This window comes from Leucopleurus acutus, assembly GCF_964270905.1.
Source record: "Leucopleurus acutus genome assembly, chromosome: 7".
Lineage (NCBI taxonomy): Eukaryota > Metazoa > Chordata > Mammalia > Artiodactyla > Delphinidae > Leucopleurus > Leucopleurus acutus.
This window is the reverse complement of record NC_139150.1, coordinates 36,086,807-36,104,633: the sequence shown is the minus strand read 5'-3', so window position 1 is coordinate 36,104,633 and position 17,827 is coordinate 36,086,807. Positions and strand designations below refer to the sequence as shown.

Genomic DNA, 17,827 nt, shown 5'->3' with positions numbered 1-17,827 from the left:
CTGCGTGGGCTTCCTCTGAAATGCACAACTGCTCATCTCCCTTTCCTGGTCAGCACTCCTCCCAACTCTAGCCTGGCACACAAGGCCCTTCACAAAGGGTTCCCTGATTACTGGCTCTTCCTTTCCTGCCACACCCCTTGTTTCCTGTGCTCCACCCAACATACCTTTCTCCCAGGAGACTTGTGTTTTCTTGCCTCTGTGCTTCTGCACGTAGAGCTCCTCCTGTCTGGGGAATGCTCTACACTCGTCAAATTTTTCTTTTTCTTTTTTTTTCAAGGCCTAACTCCAGTACAAAATACCTCAATCCCCTGATCAGAACTAATTGCTCCCCATTTCCAGCTCTAAACAGCATGGCTGAGTGCACTTGTATTTGGTGCTTCTGTCTGGTCCTTTATTAAAGTTGGTTGTCTATGGATCTGGCTATTCTGCCTTTGAGATTCCTTGGGCAGAAGACACATCTCTTTTCTTCCCTTTTCTGGCATTGCCCTGAACAGGGTGAGGCATAGGGTAGACACTGGTGACTGATAAAAGAATGAATAGCATGAATTACCCTGTGTGAGAGAGGCAGACACTTGGTTATAGAGATGATGCATGTAAGTGCACATTAATCGTTCAAAAAATTGTAGAGGGTTTTATTATTGCTGCTAATGGTGTTATTATTGGTAGAGATGTTACATTCCAAATGGCCTGACCCACCCAGTTAGTGACTCAAGAAACAAGGAGCAGCAGAATCATATCCAATCTCCTTATTGTCCATTTGAGGAAACAGGTTCACAGAGGGGCAGGCACTTCTTTCAGGTCAGGTTCCACAGCTCAGAGCCCTGCCTCCTTGCACTGGACTGTTTTGTCTTGCAGCCTAATTACTCTCCTTAAGTCAGTAATACTCAAGCTCTGTTGAATATGTACACTCAACATAAGTTTGAAAAACTTTAAGTAGATATCTAAATTTTCTCACCATACTTTTAGTAATAATTTTTATAACCTCCTTTATTTATATAGAATTCTAAGTTAAAAAAACTGTTATTTTCCTTACTACTCTTAACCATGTGAGGCAGACAGGCTTGACTATATTAGCCCCATTTTACAGGCAAGACTGGAAACATTCCCATATTTAGTATAAGACAGATCCAGGATATAAACCCTGGGCTTCCACACTCACAGCTGCTCTTTTCGCATTACTTTTTGACACATCATTTTAAAGTCATCTGATTTTACAATGTTTCACAGTATCAGAGTGACATCTGTAACATCTAATCCTGGCAGGTTAACTCTTGAGCCAAGCAATTTAATTACCTCATAATCTGGCACATGTTAAGGCACTGTTAATACCTCCAATTCAATCTCACAGCTATGTTCGTAATAGGGAAGAACATTTTGTATTCTATTACAAGTTAATCAGTAAAGGGATGTTGCCTATAAGCTTAAATTATACATAACGGCCAATCTCTGGCAACCCTGCCTCCCAGGTAATGAGCATTAAGCTAAAATACCTTTGTTTAGCTGGCCAGGCTCACCTGTAAACGAATAACACATCCCCTCCAGAAGCTGACGGGAACCAGGAAGTGTTTGACTTTACGCCCTCCCCTTTCAGTATAAAAGAAGCCTGGAGAGAAAAAAAAAAAAAAAAGCTTGAATTCTAACTCAGGCAAGATGGTTCTTTGGGGCACGAGCCCGCCATCTTCTCAGTTTTCTGGCTTTCTGAATAAAGTGTCTATTCCTTGTCCCAACAACTCGTCTCTCCATTTATTAGCCTGTTGGGCGGCGAGTAGTATGAGCTTGGGCTCAGTAACATGTTTGAGCGCCCCATGAACCAAAACTGCAGCAAAGCTGGTCTTTTTTTTTCTGTTTTTTGCGGTACGCGGGCCTCTCACCGCTGCGGCCTCTCCCATTGCCGAGCACAGGCTCCGCACGCGCAGGCGCAGCGGCCATGGCTCACGGGCCCAGCCGCTCCGCGGCACGTGGGATCCTCGCGGACCGGGGCACGAACCCGTGTCCCCCGCATCGGCAGGCGGACGCTCAACCACTGCGCCACCAGGGAAGCCCCAGCAGAGCTGATCTTAAAGGACCAGGGGACACAATAGTTAAGCATGTTTTCAGCTCTTAAGCTGGGCCTGGCACACCCTCACCAACTGCTTAGATGGTAAGTTGAGGCAACTAAGTGAGTGACAGGAGCAGAGGGAAGGCCCATTTAGGGGTGGACACTGATGACAAACACAAGCAGGGTCAGACCCTGTTTTTAGGTCTAACATCTCCAGGAGTGTTGGTCTACATTATCACTTGCAGGGTAGAGGGCAATACTTCTGGAGTCTAGAATATATAAGGAAAGGGTCCAATTAAGCTGCTTGCCTGCAGCCTAAAAGACCAAATATTGCTAATTTCATCCATGCCAAACCAAGAAAATGGTTCACTCTTTCCTGATTTGGGTTTAAGGAGAGGACTGATCATCAGGGAAACCAGGGAATTCCATCCTGAAGCCCGGAAGAACTAAATGGTGGGCATTTCCCTGAGTCATAGATGGCACAGGGACTCAGTAATCTACCACCGTGTTCTTAAAAGGAAACACTCATTTGGCTTGAAGGGAAAAACCTACCTTGGTAAGCTCTGGTCTTCCATAGGGCATGGAACCAGAAGAGACTAGGAAGGTCAGAGCCTGGGTGACCAATCCTGATAGTGCAGGACTTCTTCACATAAGGTGCATGGGTCCCTGAGTAGGGTCTACAAATACTCTAAACTTCCAAGACAGAATTGGAGTTTCTGCATGTTTTCCTGGGGAAAGTGTCCTTCCCTTCTCATAGACCCAAGAACAGGTTAAAATCCTGAGCTGAAGAAAAGCATTAAGCCAGCTGCAGGCAAGAATAAGGAAGCCATCATATACACTTAGAGCTCTGTGTAAGTCTGAGAGCTCACAACGCTGTCACTGAAGTTAGAACATGGACTCACAGCAGAGACAACCGAGCAATGCTTTTGTGCTCTTCTCTCTAATTGTACTTACAATTCTTTCTAAAACAAGGCCCTAGGAACCCCTAGGCTCAAGTACGTCCCTGGGGTTGGTCCACTGCTCTCTTGTATTCATGCTTGGGTATTCATTCACCAACATTAAACCCTAGGATAGAAGATGTGACAAAGCATCCCTCCTCCATGGCATGAGTCTTTTGCTGGTTTCAGAGGTGGATGGTGACCAACACCGAAAATACATAGGAATGTTTCCTTGGACCTGGCGTGGGATGAAAAGTGCCTGCCATGACTATCACCATCTTTTCCCTGACACTTCCCCTCCAGTTTCTGAAGATATAGTAGAAAATAATCTTTTTTGAAGATACTGGTTAACAATTCCATAAAACAAAAACACATGCTTCCAAATGCACTGTGCTTTCAAATATTCTGGGTTTAGTTCAGCTGCCGGATGACCTGACTGATGCTTTCTCCTCGATAGCCAGGTGAGCCCACCTCCTTGAGGAAACCTACTCTATTCTTGGTAGCCTGATGGGCCACTGGGAGTTGGAAAGGGCACAAAACCCCTGAGATCGACTGAAAATTCTTCCTCAGGAAGGCAACTTCATGAATGAGGTCTCCCAAAGCAAATGAAACCAAACTTCCCCAGGTGCTCCTCAATCACTGTGTTGTCTGTCGGATGGTTTTGTTCTTGACCTTGGCTTGTCCACGTTTCAAGATGAGTTCCCAAACAGACTTCAGATTTGTAAATCCCCAGGTCATATAAGGTTCCACTCTACAAAGCGTTTTTATGGTTTTAGGGGTTACTTTCACAAAGACACCACTGAAAATCTTATTCAGGCGAAGTCTTGCAATGGTCCTCTGCACCAGTGAACTCACCCCATTAATCCTTTGGATGAATACAACAAAGGCCAAAGAATATTTATCTGGCACTTTCAAGCCATGAGGTTTCACTTCTAGTCGTCTGAGGCGCACCCTGTCACATAGCTGCTGCCAGGAATCATGTAGAAACCATACTAGTTGCTTAAACTTGAGCCCTTTTCCATTCCTCTGTTCCTCCTTGTGCAAAAGCGCCTGCTTTGCCTGGGTGGCTTTGAGGGCCTGATAAGCCTTCCTCTTTTTCAGGAGGTTTTCTGGAACCAAAGGGATTTTCCTTCTTTGCTCTTCCTCCATCTTTCCCATACTGTGGCTACTGCTCATGTGCAGCCCCACCGGGTGGGGAAGAGAGGAATGGCTCTATGTTTACTTGACCATAGAGACGTCTATTCTAGCTCAGGGGTCCTCAACCCCCAGGGCGCAGACCGGTACCGGCCACACAGCAGGAGGTGAGTGGCCAGCTAGCGAGAGCGAAGCTTCATCTGCCGCTCCGCATCACTCGCATTACCGCCTGAACCATCACTTGCATTACCCCTCCTCTCGCCCCATGTTCAAATTGTCTTCCACAAAACGGGTCTCTGGTGCTAAAAAGGTTGGCGACTGCTGTTCTGCCTCATGGCAGGGCGACCAGGACTGCTGCGCCTTCTTAGCAGCAGTGAACCACGGAGGCCTTGCTAACCCTTATTCCTGCCAAGAGTTGCACAAAGCTTCCTTCGCACTGCCTCCGAGCTTTTTAGAGCTGTGTCATCTTCAAAATCCAGCCCTTTCTGTTTCAGCTGTATTCTCATAATGCTGGAGGCCAGGCTATAAACACTGAATGGCTTCCCACCATGCATTCTCTTGTTATAATTTTAAATAGTCACAAAGGTTTTAATTTTTGGATAAATTGTAAATATTTTTAAAAACAACTGGTTATTGTAAACCTCTGAAAGTAAAGCTGTAAGTCCTTAAAAGATATGCAATGGATTGGAAATACCAGAATGATTTGATACCCACTATTATCCAATAAAAATTACACGAACAAAATAAACAATTTACTTTTTAACTTGCTTGTTTTCCCTCTTTTTTCTCCTAACTCATATTTTGGTTCCACAGAATGTTATCTTAGTTTAATTTTTTTTTTTTGCTTGAAAATCTTTTATCCAGTGCAATAGCACACTTCATTGCAATAAAAATACACATATAACACTATTCCACTTCACAGGTAGGCAGAGCAGAAAAATTTAGGGCAGTGAAACTACTCTGTATGATACTATAATGGTGGAGACATGTCATTATACATTTGTCTAAACCCATAAAATGTACAACACCAAGAGGGAACCCTCATGTAAATTGTGGTCTTTGGGTGATAATGTAGGTTCATAAATTGTAACAGATGTACCACTCTGGTGGGGGATATTGATAATGGGGGAGGCTATGCATGTGGTTGGGACAGAGGGTTTAGGAGGAATCTCTGTACCCCTCCAATTTGCTGTGAATCTAAACCGTTCTTTAAGAAAAAGTCTATTTAAAAAATACATATATAAATTTATACTTAATATTTTTTTCTTTCCTCTTGCTATAATTTTTTTTTCCTTCTGGATTTTCGTTACAATTGTAGTAATTCATGCAGCCCATTAAAGTCACATAAATAATGACCAAACAGTAAAACGTATTAGAAGGACTTCTCCTGTGATGCTAGGTAGGTGTTTCTGGTACCTTGAGCTATCTAATGGACAATTTGTCCCCTGGGGGTTTTATTCCTCGTGGCAACATATTTTAGTAAGATTTTTACAGGGGAGAGGTATACTTGTCTTTTGTTGGATGGGAGAAGGGCCACTGGGCAAGGGGAGGACGAAAATGAGACTGTGACTACTAGCGACTTCTCTGCAAATCAATTTTAGGAAAGTGAACTTAAAGTTGAATTATGTAAAAACTTTGTATGCTCACGACACCACGAAAATCTTCACGTGCCCTCCGGGGAGGGGCACTCCAGGTCGAAGACCAAGGCCTTAACTCACCTCTCAGCAAGCTCCAGAAGCCTCTTACCCATCCCACTCCCTGGGTCCGCTCGCTGTCCTAGGGCGACAGCGCCCCGCCTCGCTGCGACCGCCCAGACGCCGCTGCGTCCCCGCCCCTTCCGGCGCGCGAGGTTTGATTCCCTTGGCGGGCGGAAACGGCCAGAGCGTGGCTGTCCAAAAAGTTTCTAGGAGCTCTCTGCGCTCACCGGTTCCCTTCGGACGGCAGGCCGGCGCGTCTGTCTTTCTGCCTGGCCCAGTCCCTCCCGGCCCTCCGCCTTCAGGTCAGTGTGTCCCGCGTGGGTGAAGGCCGGGGTTCCGGCCGTGCGCGGCGCGGGGGACGGCGGCTCGGGCCCAGGGTGCTCCTGGCTCACAGGAGACTGGGGAACTTCACCGGAGTCCCACCTTATGAGCACGGTTCCTTGGATGAGATAGCCTTTGCGACCCCTGGTTTTCTCCTCTGTAAGTGGGATAGGGATCGTATCCGCCTCCGGGTTATCGGTGAGGTAAAGCGTTTGCCACCTAGGAGGCTGTGATAGATGTGAATTCCCATTCCATGTTTCCATGACACTGACGGTCCGGGAAAGAAGTTCAAAGAAGGGTTTCGAGTTATTTCTGTTCGTACAACTCAATTTACTAGGCAGTTCAGTAAACAAGGAAATGTGTTATGTCTAATCACCCCCTTTTCAGAGTCCAAATCCTTCCTTTTCCTTCACCTTCCCAAAGTAGTGGCTTAAGAGGCTTAACACTAAAAGGGGAATATGCACCGAATGCTATAGCACTAAAAGGAGTGACCTACCGGGAGACCAGTGGGAAAAAGGGAGACTTCCAAAGGAGGGCGTCCCAGGAGAGTGATCAGGCCTCTAGCTCCTAGGATGAATAATTATCCTTGAGCTTCACAATTGGTATTTCTTCTGGTAGTGGAAAGGGGGGAGGTAGAGCCTGGAGTTTTGCTTACAGCCCAGTGTTCCTAACTTTTTTGTTCATATTTTGGTTTCTATCTCTGTGTTGTGTGGGATAAATCAGAAACATCCTTACTGTATCTTCATGGGCGTGTCTCACCAGTGGACCTGTCCTTTCAGTATTTCTACTATGGACCAACCAGATGGCCAGATCAGTCCCTTACTACCTTTGGGAGTGAATGCCTCTTTACTGGTGCTCCCAGAAGCCTCTGCAAGGGAGCAGGACAGTATGTTAATTAAATGTATTACAAGGCCACATTATCTGCCATTCTGTATTTTACTTTTCATTTGAAATATCCTCAGCATCAGTGTCATACCAAGCTCACTAGATAATGTAAATGTATTGTACAGCAGGTAATAGCATAGCCCAGATAAGACTATGTTGGTAGGAAAATGCCTCCAATTTGTTGCTATCTTATAAAATTTACTGATAAACTTTCTTCCACTACCTAGGCAATTCCTTCTTTCCTCAGAAAAGTTCAAGACCCCAATTGTATATAGCTCCAGTTCTTCTACTTAGTCACATTCAGAAGGACATTCAGGTGTATGGGGTCTAGTTTCCTTCTTCATTATCCACAGTTGGGAGGCTGTCTTCCACATTGACTGATCATATACTTCCTTTGGCAGCAAGTGGGTTACTCTAGTCAAAAGTCTTTTCTGTGTTCTCTATTTCCAGACTCTAGAGGATAAACAGGGAGAGCACTTCAGAATATTTAGAACCAGCTCCACTTCTACAAAATTTAAAAGCCAAGTAAAATCTGCTATCATTATAGCAGTTTTGCAATGTAAACACCAGTTTTCTTATACAGTAGCACAAATGATGTTCCCTGGATTCAGTAGATACAATTTAGGGCCACATTGGTATTACTCACCTAAAGACATGGTGTGATTTGAGGGAAGGGGGTAGATAACAAAATGGAAGGAAGAAAAATAGGAGGTGTGTGATTTAGTCTTACACTGGTGAGAGTTGATCTCTGCTAGTTGACTGGAGGCCATAACCTGGAAGTTCAAAACTCATTTGGGAAAAATCTATCAAGAAGTTGGTTATGACACTCTTATATCCCTGTCTGGGAAAATGAATTCCAACATCATACTAATTGCTTTCTCTTTCTGAGTGTGGCAATTTGAAATAGCCCAGTCCTTTGTATGGAATTTAGGCATGTGCATTGGTGGCAATTTGGAGTCTTACTTATACTTCCTAAGGCCTACTTCTTTCCCTTTGTCCATTTCCATCTCATGGTTTTTTTGTTTGTTTGTTTTTGTTTTTTGGCCGAGCTGCACAGCTTGCAGGATCTCAGTTCCCTGACCAGAGATTCAATCCAGGCCATGGCAGTGAAAGCTGGGAATCCTAACCATTAGGCCACCAGGGAACTCCCTCCATCTCATGATTTTTAAACTTTGAAATGTCTGTTTGTGTTTCCTCTTTAACCCCTGTGTTCTGAATGCCCCAATATTGCATTAGTTGGAGCTTTGCTCTCTAAGGAACCTGATAGCCTACTTTTATAGCAGACCACTTTCTAAACAGATTTATAGCCTAACATTCCCCCATTTCCAAAGTCCTGCTCATTCTCTTCTCCATCATCAGGATCCCAAAGATTTCTTAGCCTTGTGTTGAACTCTATACCTTACCTCTATTTTTCCTGTTTTAAAAATTCTTAGTCCTACGATTCCTGTCTTTTGGGGGTGTGGTTCCACTTCATTCCCAATTTGCTCCAATAACAAATGCCCTTTAAAAGTTTTCTGAATTAGTAAGGATATTTCTAATCCTGTGTCTCAGGTGCCCAGGGAGAATAAATATGTCCTCTCTGCTGTCTCTTTGCCTGGAACAACCTTTGCCACTCCAGTGGAAGCGGAAATATTTCATTTTATATCACCAGCTTTCCGCTATTATCAGGACTTGACTTTGCTTCCTTTGTTTGCCTACGCTGTTCATGCAGATTCAGCTAGATTAAAAGTTCCACCTGCTTATTAAGTTGGTCCAATGCCACCTCTTCCTAGGAAATGACTAATATTGTTTATTGGATCAGAATGTCTTTTGCCCATGATCTTTATCTTTCTTGCTATTTCAGCTTTGACATTGCTACTAAAACCTTTTTTTTTTAAGCTGATTTTTTTCTTGGGTTTTGATATTTTTCCTTCCAGAACTTCTGCTCTAGTGTTCATTTCACTGACCAAATTTTTGAAGACTTTTTACTTGCTAAATAGCATACCTTTTATCTCCAAGTAAAATGATTCCTGGAATCAGAGTGCTTTAGGCATTTTGTAAGGAAATTTAAAGGGATCTTAAAAAAAAAAATCCTCTGTGTCTCTTGGGCTTTTGATAATTTCATTCATTTTTTTTCTCCACTTCAGTTTAAGAAGATTACCCATCTTCACTGTAGCAAGGACCTTCCCTATTGCTCTGTCTTTTCCTTTATAAACTCACCACAGTCCTGAGGTTGAACTCATAACTCTAGGTCTTCCAAAGTCATACCGTTATTAAGGTTTAATAACATGCTGGCCACTCAGCTCTGGATGAGCCAGCATGAAGGACAGAGAACTTGAAAGTAGTAAACATGGTGCTGGCCACTTAACCAATCACAGAGCCTTCAGCAGACTTGCTAAAACCCTGCCTGTTGGTGAAGGGAGACTGTCTGGCTCTAGAAATGAGCACTAGCACCAGGTTTCCACTACTGAGAGGCATTAATTAAGATGTATGAGTTTTGCCCTTTCCAGGTAGAACTTTGCCCAAGTCCCATTTGGCTATGCATATACTTACCTAATCTTTCTAAATGTTACAGAGAGTGGGGTCCTGGGATCTTGAACTCTGTGGTGCCATACCTAGTCCAGTGCTAGGGCACAGAAGGAGATTTGTGCACAGGAGTCAGACCAGGCAAAGGAGTTTATCACTAGCTGGGTCTTGGACTCAAAGCCCTTTGTGAACTCCAGAGCCCTTGGTGTGCTGTGCTGACTCAGTGACCTCCACTTCCCTGGGCCCCTCTGATTCCTGCGTGGCTTTCTAAGGGGTGTGGAAGCATCTCTTTCCGAGGTTGAAATCTCAAGTCCTGTCCTGTCACACTGGCCTCTAGGAAGAAGAGCTCCTTAGAGAAACTGTATCTATATAGGTTCAGAGAGCTTGCACCCCATGTCTACCTATAAGAAAGCTCCATTTTGCAGTACCTAAACTCAGGTCCTAGGACTTAACCTACTTAACCTATATAGGAGCACTTCCAAATTTATTTAGAAATCTACTTCCTAGAAACTTTCTTTTTAGTAGTGTTGCTTTTTTCCTTCCTTCTTGGCTTCCATGAAACTGTATTCGAATTCTTGCTTTTCTAATTGTTATCTCCATGCTCTTCCTCTTGCCACTCCTAGCTATGGGTCTGGTATAGGTAAGGCCTTATCTGTCTTAATTGTCTGTCTTTCACTTTACAGTCTTTACTGTAATTGATTTTGTATGTGGTGTGAGGTAGGGATCCAATTTTCTTTTTTCCCATATACCTAACCAATTGTCCCCGCTCCAAATCTGCATTTCCTTTTCCTGGTACCTCTGAAAGCAGTTTAAATTCAGTACGTGTCAGCCTTTTCTTCCTCTGGGATCTTTGCACCTAAATTCCCTCTTTCTGGAATGCTCTTCCTCTCATTCTTTTTGGGTTAACAATTCCTGTTAAGGCCTATCAACCACAGACCATTAGGGACACATCCGTGATTAAAAAACTATTAGGTATACTTAGCTTGCTGCAGCAAGAGAAACCATACACCCTAGGATCTTGGGCATCTCAGTAAGAGTGAGTCGAAAGGGGCTTACAGGATTTGGGCTTGCGCTAGGGAAGCAAGGACCAGTTTTTTGTTTGTTTGTTTGTTTAGTTGCGGCATGTGGACTTCTTAATTGTGGCATGCAGGCTCTTAGTTGTGGCATGTGAACTCTTAGTTGCAGCGTGCGTGTAGGATCTTGTTCCCCATCCAGGGATTGAACCCAGGCCCCCTGCATTGGGAGCATGGAATCTTCCCCACTGGACCACCAGGGAAGTCCCAAGGACCAGTTTTGGAATGGATACTGTCAAAGAGCAGGAGCATTTCAGCATTTGGGTATCTGAGGAAGCAGGAAGTGGGAGGAATGAGGTAGTGCTGAGGATGTCCTTGGTGAGAAAGCAGCAGTCTGTCAAATAAAGGAACATTATCATTTTAACTGCTTCATATAGAAACATTGTTTACATGGTCCTGCACAGTTCCTATTGGAAACATTGTTCAAGTTGTGATGGGAAGGGCTGATTTGCTTTTTCTTGCTTCTCATTCTTTGAGTTAGATCTTGACTTAAACATTACCTTCTCAGTGACCCATTCTAACCACTGTTGCTTATTTTCCCCAGTATTTATTACATATTGTTATTTATTTATTTATTTATTTATTTATGGCTGTGTTGGTTCTTCGTTGCTGCGCGTGGGCTTTCTCTAGTTGTGTCGAGTGGGGGCTACTCTTTGTTGTGGTGCACAGGCCTCTCATTGTGTTGGCTTCTCTTGTTGTGGAACACTGGCTCTAGGCGTGCAGGCTTGAGAAGTTGTGGCATGTGGGGTCAGCAGTTGTGGCACATAGGCTTAGTTGCTCCGCAGCATGTGGGATCTTCCCGGACCAGGGATCGAACCCGTGTCCCCTGCATTGGCAGGCGGATTCTTAACCACTGAGCCACCAGGGAAGCCCTTTATTACAAATTATAATTATTTAATTCGTTGTTAATTTTCCTTTCGTCTTCTCCACTGGAATGCAAGATCTATGAGGGCAGGAACTGTATTTCTTCTCTGTTATAGCCTTGGTGCCAAGTGCAGGTCTGGCACATCACTGGTGCTCAGTAAACACATCTGTATGGATAAATGAATAAATACAAGAAAGTTCAGAGTTAATAGTCTGATTGCATTAGCAGTTCTGCCAGATACAGTGCTAATCTCTAGTTAAAGTCAACTAGGAACTTATCCTCCCCAAATAAGACAAAGCTGGTATGAGTATGACCTCATGTGTACTCACCCCATGGTGTCTTGTAATTCTAGTTAATTTTAAAACTCAGGAAGACAAAAATCAAATAAGACCTCCTAAGACTTTTACAACTAATTTTTTATTATTTATTTATTCATTTATTTAATTTTTATTTTATATTGGCATATAGTTGATTTACAATGTTGTGTTAGTTTCAGGTGTATAGCAAAGTGATTCAGTTATACATATAACCATTCTTTTTCAGATTCTTTTTCCATACTGGTTATTACAGAATATTGAGTAGAGTTCCCTGTGCTATATAGTAGGTCCTTGTTGTTTATCTTTTTTATATATAATAGTGTGTATGTGTTATTTTTATAAATTATTTGATGTATACTTAAGAGTATAGGGACTTCCCTGGTGATGCAGTGGTTAAGAATCTGCCTACCAATGCAGGGGACACAGGTTCGATCCCTGGTCCGGGAAGATCCCACATGCAGCTGAGCCCGTGTGCCACAACTACTGAAGCCCACTCACATGCCTAGAGCCCATGCTGTGCAACAAGAGAAGCCACTGCAATGAGAAGCCTGTGCACCACAACAAAGAGTAGCCCCCGCTCGCCACAACTAGAGAAAGCCTGTGCACAGCAACAAAGACCCAATATGGCCATAAACAAACAAACAAACAAATAGAGTATATGTAACACACGTAAGTTGTGAAGCATAATAATAAAATATGTATCTCATTACATGTATCTTAAAATTGTATATCATTGGAGTCTTAATTTGCATATCCCGGATGACTAATGAAATTGAGCCTTTTTTCATCTTTTTATTGGTTATTTGTGTTTATTTGTGAAATGCCTTTTTATTTCATTTGCTTATTTTTCTGTGGGGTTGTCTTTTTCTATATTGTTGTGATGGAGTATATGTATTCTGGATGAAAGTCCACTGTTATAAGTGTTGCAAATATTTTCTCATATTTATGTTGTTTTTTTCTTAAATGATGTCATTGGATATGCAGAGGTTCTTAATTTCAGTGTTATTTAATATTTGTTTATTTAAATAATGCTAGCTTTTTAAAATTTATCTATCTATCTACCTATCTATTTTTAAAATTTTTTTTAGTTTTGGCCTTGCCACACGGCTTGTGGGAGTTTAGTTCCCCGACCAGGGATTGAACCTGGGCCCTCGGCAGTGAGGGCCTGGAGTCCTAACCACTGGACTGCCAGAGAATTCTCTATTATTATTTTTTATGATTAGCACTTTTCTGTGTCTATTTAAAAGATCCTCTTCTATCCTGAAATGATGACAATACTGTATTAAAACTTTTAAAGGCTTACCTTTCATATTTAAGTCTTTATTTGATCTGGAATTGATTCTTATGTATGGTGTGAGATAGGAATCCATTTTTTTTTATATGGCTAATCAGTTTTTCCAGTATCATTTATATGCCTAAGACTTATTTATATTTGTAGTTACAAGAATGAAGGCGATAGTCTCTCTTTTTTTTTTTTATACAGTAGCTCTATTTTTATTTTTTAGGGATCTCAGTAAGAATGAAGGAGATAGTCTCTTAATAGTTCCTTTTTTGATCATGTACTGTTTTTGTTTTTGTCTTACAGGTTCTTTTTATAATTTTGAGTAAACTTCCAGGAGGACTATGAAAGATTATGATGAACTTCTCAAATACTATGAATTATATGAAACTGTTGGGACAGGTAATTATTTTCTTCTTGGAGAGAATAGGTCATCTATTTGAGAGTATAGTGTATTTGGGCAGCCAAGAGCTTTTTAGCCTAACTTATGTAGTTTTAAAATTCTTCAACCTATTTTAGTAAGAAAAAGTGGAGCAAGAGAGAGGAGAATTGTAGGAGGGACCTTGTGGTTCATTTTATTTAGAATAAAAGTCACTAGAAAGTTTTGAGCCAAGTAGTGGTCTGACCTTTTGTTTTTAAGGTTCACTCTGGCTGCTTGGTTGTGAAAAGACTGGCTGGGAGAGGGCAAGGATGGAAAAACATAGATGTTAGGAGGTTATTGCAATAATTTAGGTGAGTGATACTGGAGATGATGGTGACTTGGATGGTGATAGAATTGAAGGTAGTGAGATTCTGTGTATAGAAAGGGGTGAGATTCTGTATACAGACATTTACACACATATGTACATTTAAGTATAGTATATTGAGGTATAACACATAGTAAAATAAGCAAAGTGTACTAATTTTGATGGAGTTTTTGTACACATATACCCATATGTTCCCTGCTCAGATCAGGACATAGAAATTTCTAGTCAGTGCCTGCTGCCTTTCTCCCAAGGTAAACATTAATATATTTTTGAAGACAGAGCCAGTGTGATTTGTTGGAGGGTTGGATGTGTGGTGTGAGACAAAAGTGAGGGGCTAAAAATGGCTTCTGGATTTTTGGCTTGAGCACCTGGGAAGATGGAGTCGCCATTTACTGAGATGAGGAAGACCATGGGAGGGACTACCAGGAGCTTCTTTCTAGAAGCGCTCAGCTGGCGGTTTCTTTTAGATACCTAAATGTAGACCTTTATCCAGCTTTTGAGCCAGTTTTGAAACATAATTGCTTATTTTTACAGTTTTAACACTGAATGGAAATTTTATATTACATGTCTTTTGTCTCTCCAACTTTATATTGTGTTCTGGCAATGTTAATTATAAAGCAGGTTTAATTGCAATGTTAATTATAAAACAAATTTCTAGAGAATGAATCCTTTTTTCCTACTTCTTCATTGCAAAATTAAAGATATCCTATCATGGCAAAGAGTCTTTAGTTAGTCATTGGATGAGGAGAGGCTAGGATCATGGCCAACACTTTGGAAGCAACAAGAAGAAAGGGCCACAAACTTCAGAAAAATATAGATCAATAGACCCTTATAAAAGTATGTGGAAAGGTTTTTTGTGCCTGAGTTCTCAGTTTGCTCTGATGATGATATTTAAGTTAGTTTGCTTCTCTCTTCATAATACATTTTCCCATACTTAGGTGGCTTTGCAAAGGTCAAACTTGCCTTCCATATCCTCACTGGAGAACTGGTAGCTATAAAAATCATGGATAAAAATGCACTAGGGGTAAGTTTAACATTACTTAAAAAATATTTATAGATCAGTTTTGTGAATTAAAACTTGAATTTGCTCTAATGTTCTAGTTACTGCTCTTTTATTAGAATAACATTTCCATAGCCAGTTATGTATAAATCTATGGTTTTAAAAAGTAATCTGGGGACTTCCCTTGTGGCGCGGTGGTTAAGAATCTGCCTGCCAGTGCAGGGGACACGGGTTCAATCCCTGGTCCAGGAAGATCCCACATGCCACGGAGCAACTAAGCCTGTGCGCCACAATTACTGAGCCTGCACTCTAGAGCCCGCGAGCCACAACTACTGAAGCCCACGTGCCTAGAGCCCGTGCTCCTCAACGAGAGAAACCACCGCAATGAGAAGCCTGCGCACTGCAACAAAGAGTAGCCCCTGCTCGCCGCAACTAGAGAAAGCCTGTGCGTAGCAATGAAGACCCAATGCAGCCAAATAAATAAATAAATTAATTAATTAATTAAAAAAAAAGTAATCTGGGGAAGGAGTTACTTTGTTCTTAATTTTAATACAGGGCAATGGCACATATTTGAAGTCGACAGGGTCCATTTTTCTGCAGTTGTTTCATAGTCTTGTAGGTATTTCTGGGTATTGATATTTCCCTTCTTTATCTTCTCATGATACCCTTACTAAATGTTGATCTACTTTATAGTATAGATAGATCTTATGTCCCAGAATTTTATTCAAAGAATAAATTTTACTCAAAATTTATTCTTTTATTAGAAATTATGAAATCCTTTTCTTAATCAGCCTTTTTTTCCTCTACATGAATGCTTCTAGGATTGAGTTGCTCATTACCTTCTAAAGCAGCCCATTTAATTTGTGATCTTGGCTATAATGTGCATAAAGTTTTCCATTTTTCTATTAAGGGAGGATCTGTCTCTTTTGATGGTCTTTGGGCATTATATACCCTTCCCAGTGTTTGAAGTCATCCTGAGTGGTCTTTTTTTTTCTAATTCTTTCTACCATCCCTTGTATGGTTTGGTTTCTATGCTTTGTTCTGGTCTCTTTCTGCTGAGAATTCACTAGTCTCTTAGTATGCATCTGTGATTGTTTGTTTTTTTGGAGATAAATTAAAAAATTTTTTTTTATATCTTTTTTTTTGTCCTCTGACCAAAAATCTCTGAGGGTTAAAGTTTTTTATTCTTTGCGATTGAGTTAGCATTATAATTATTATTAGTATACAGTTGAGTAAAACAGCACAAACATTTTATGTGTTGATAATTATCAAACATAAAAATCACTTTACTGAAAATGCATATTTATATGAGACACGTTGGACTTTTTTGGGGGTCTCTCTTGTTGTTAGGACAAGACAGTTTAATATCAATTGTTACTTTATTTTTAAGGATGGAAGTGCTGATTAACCTACATAAATTAGTCAAAGAGAATATGTTTTGTTATAATAACGTCACTCACTTCTTTGAACTCTTTCTGAAATATATGCCAGAATCACACAATGATCTATATCAGAAATTATTTTTAATAACCTATCAACTGACAATTCAGGCTCTCCTTCAATATTTTTGTTTTCAGTGCTCAATACTGTATTTATTAAACTAATAAAAAGGTATTAAAAAACATTTTTCTTGAGCATTTAAACATTGGTTACAAAACTGATTAACTCCCTTAAGCAATTTCAACTTCAGTTATAACTTTAATATGACTTATTTACTTGGACACAGCAAACACTTAAATAGCAGACAAAATGTGAACTGTTATTACAAAATGCATTACCACATCAGTACTCAAAACTTATTCTAAATCATCAATATGATGATATTAGTTCATTATTTCTAAACTTGTTTTTGTATTTTTTATTGTTACTATGTTTATTTTAGTTACTTCTTGGGACTTTAAAAATATTTTGATTACTTTCAGGGTTTTAGTCATCAGACTCCCACATCCCCCAAAAAAGAAGAAAAAAAAATTATCATATCAAAATAGTCAAAGTTACAATTGATTCTTGGTTAAGAACTAATATCTGGTTGCATGGCCCTAGATAATTGGATATTAAAGCACAGATCATTAGATCAAGTCCCTTTTTATAATAAAATTTTACTTGTTTACTTCATGGATATCTGGATTTCTATCTTTAATATGGACTTGGAAAGTTTTTCAACTTGGTTTACCCTCCTCCCCGACCAACTTCTTATTTTGAAAAATTTCAAGCTCCTTGAAAAGTTGGAAGACTGAGACAGTGAATACCTTTTATCTACATTCACCAATTTTTAGCTCAGCATGCTTCTTAATGGACATTGCTGGGACCGAAGTGGTAGCCAAGGCATGTACACTGAGTAGTGTTTCTGTCATTTTCCTTGTTTGGAATGCTAACCTTCTAAAGGGAGTCTGAGATTATTTTAATTTTTCTAGATGTTTTACTATTGCCCCACATTGAACTTGTCTTTCATAAAACCCTCAAGGCCTTTTTAAAATGTACACACAAATAAGTTTTGTTTTTTATTTCTATATTGTTGAACAAATTGTTTTGAGGCTGTTGATTGCTTTTGCTACTTAGTATTAAAGTTGGTGATATTGATGCTTGGAGCACTTCCCAAATAGGTTTATTGCTCATTTAATGAAATGTTTTGTCACAGAGTGATTTGCCCCGGGTCAAAACAGAAATTGATGCCTTGAAGAACTTGAGACATCAGCATATATGTCAACTCTACCATGTGATAGAGACAGCCAACAAAATATTCATGGTTCTCGAGGTCAGTAATATGTTCCAGAGATCTAAAGTTATTTGGTCATTGTCTTAGTCTGTTTGGGCTGCTGTAACAAGATATCACAGACTGGGAAGCTTCTGAATAACAGAAATTCATTTCTTACAATTCTGGAGGCTGGGAATTCCAAGATCAAGGCACCATCATGGTCGGGTGAGGGCGCTCTTCTTGGTTCATAACTGGTACCTTATTGCTGTGTCCTTATATGATAGAAAGGGCTAGGGATCTCTCTGGAGCCTCTTTTAGAAGAGCACTAATTTCA

The 17,827-nt window shown here is 40.8% G+C and overlaps 1 protein-coding gene and 1 pseudogene across 10 annotated transcripts in view; one reads left to right on the top strand and one right to left on the bottom strand.

Moving 5' to 3' along the window:
• Positions 1-3,387: 3,387 nt before the first annotated feature.
• Positions 3,388-4,152, bottom strand: LOC309964316 (large ribosomal subunit protein uL30-like; annotated as a pseudogene). Its single transcript has one exon. The product of its transcript is annotated as a large ribosomal subunit protein uL30-like (transcript).
• An 8,956-nt stretch (positions 4,153-13,108) lies between these two features.
• Positions 13,109-17,827, top strand: part of MELK (maternal embryonic leucine zipper kinase) — a 70,106-nt gene continuing 65,387 nt past the window's right edge. For 5 of the 9 annotated variants that reach the window (XM_082843225.1, XM_082843223.1, XM_082843222.1 and 2 more), the window contains exons 1-3: positions 13,109-13,454; positions 14,737-14,822; positions 17,437-17,553. In XM_082843225.1, the coding sequence (XP_082699351.1) occupies positions 13,397-13,454; positions 14,737-14,822; positions 17,437-17,553 (261 nt within the window). In that variant the 5' untranslated portion in view covers positions 13,109-13,396. Of the gene's footprint in view, positions 13,455-14,736; positions 14,823-17,436; positions 17,558-17,656; positions 17,719-17,827 lie in introns of all 9 variants that reach the window. The other 4 variants (XM_082843226.1, XM_082843220.1, XM_082843218.1 and 1 more) reach the window with 3 other exon arrangements.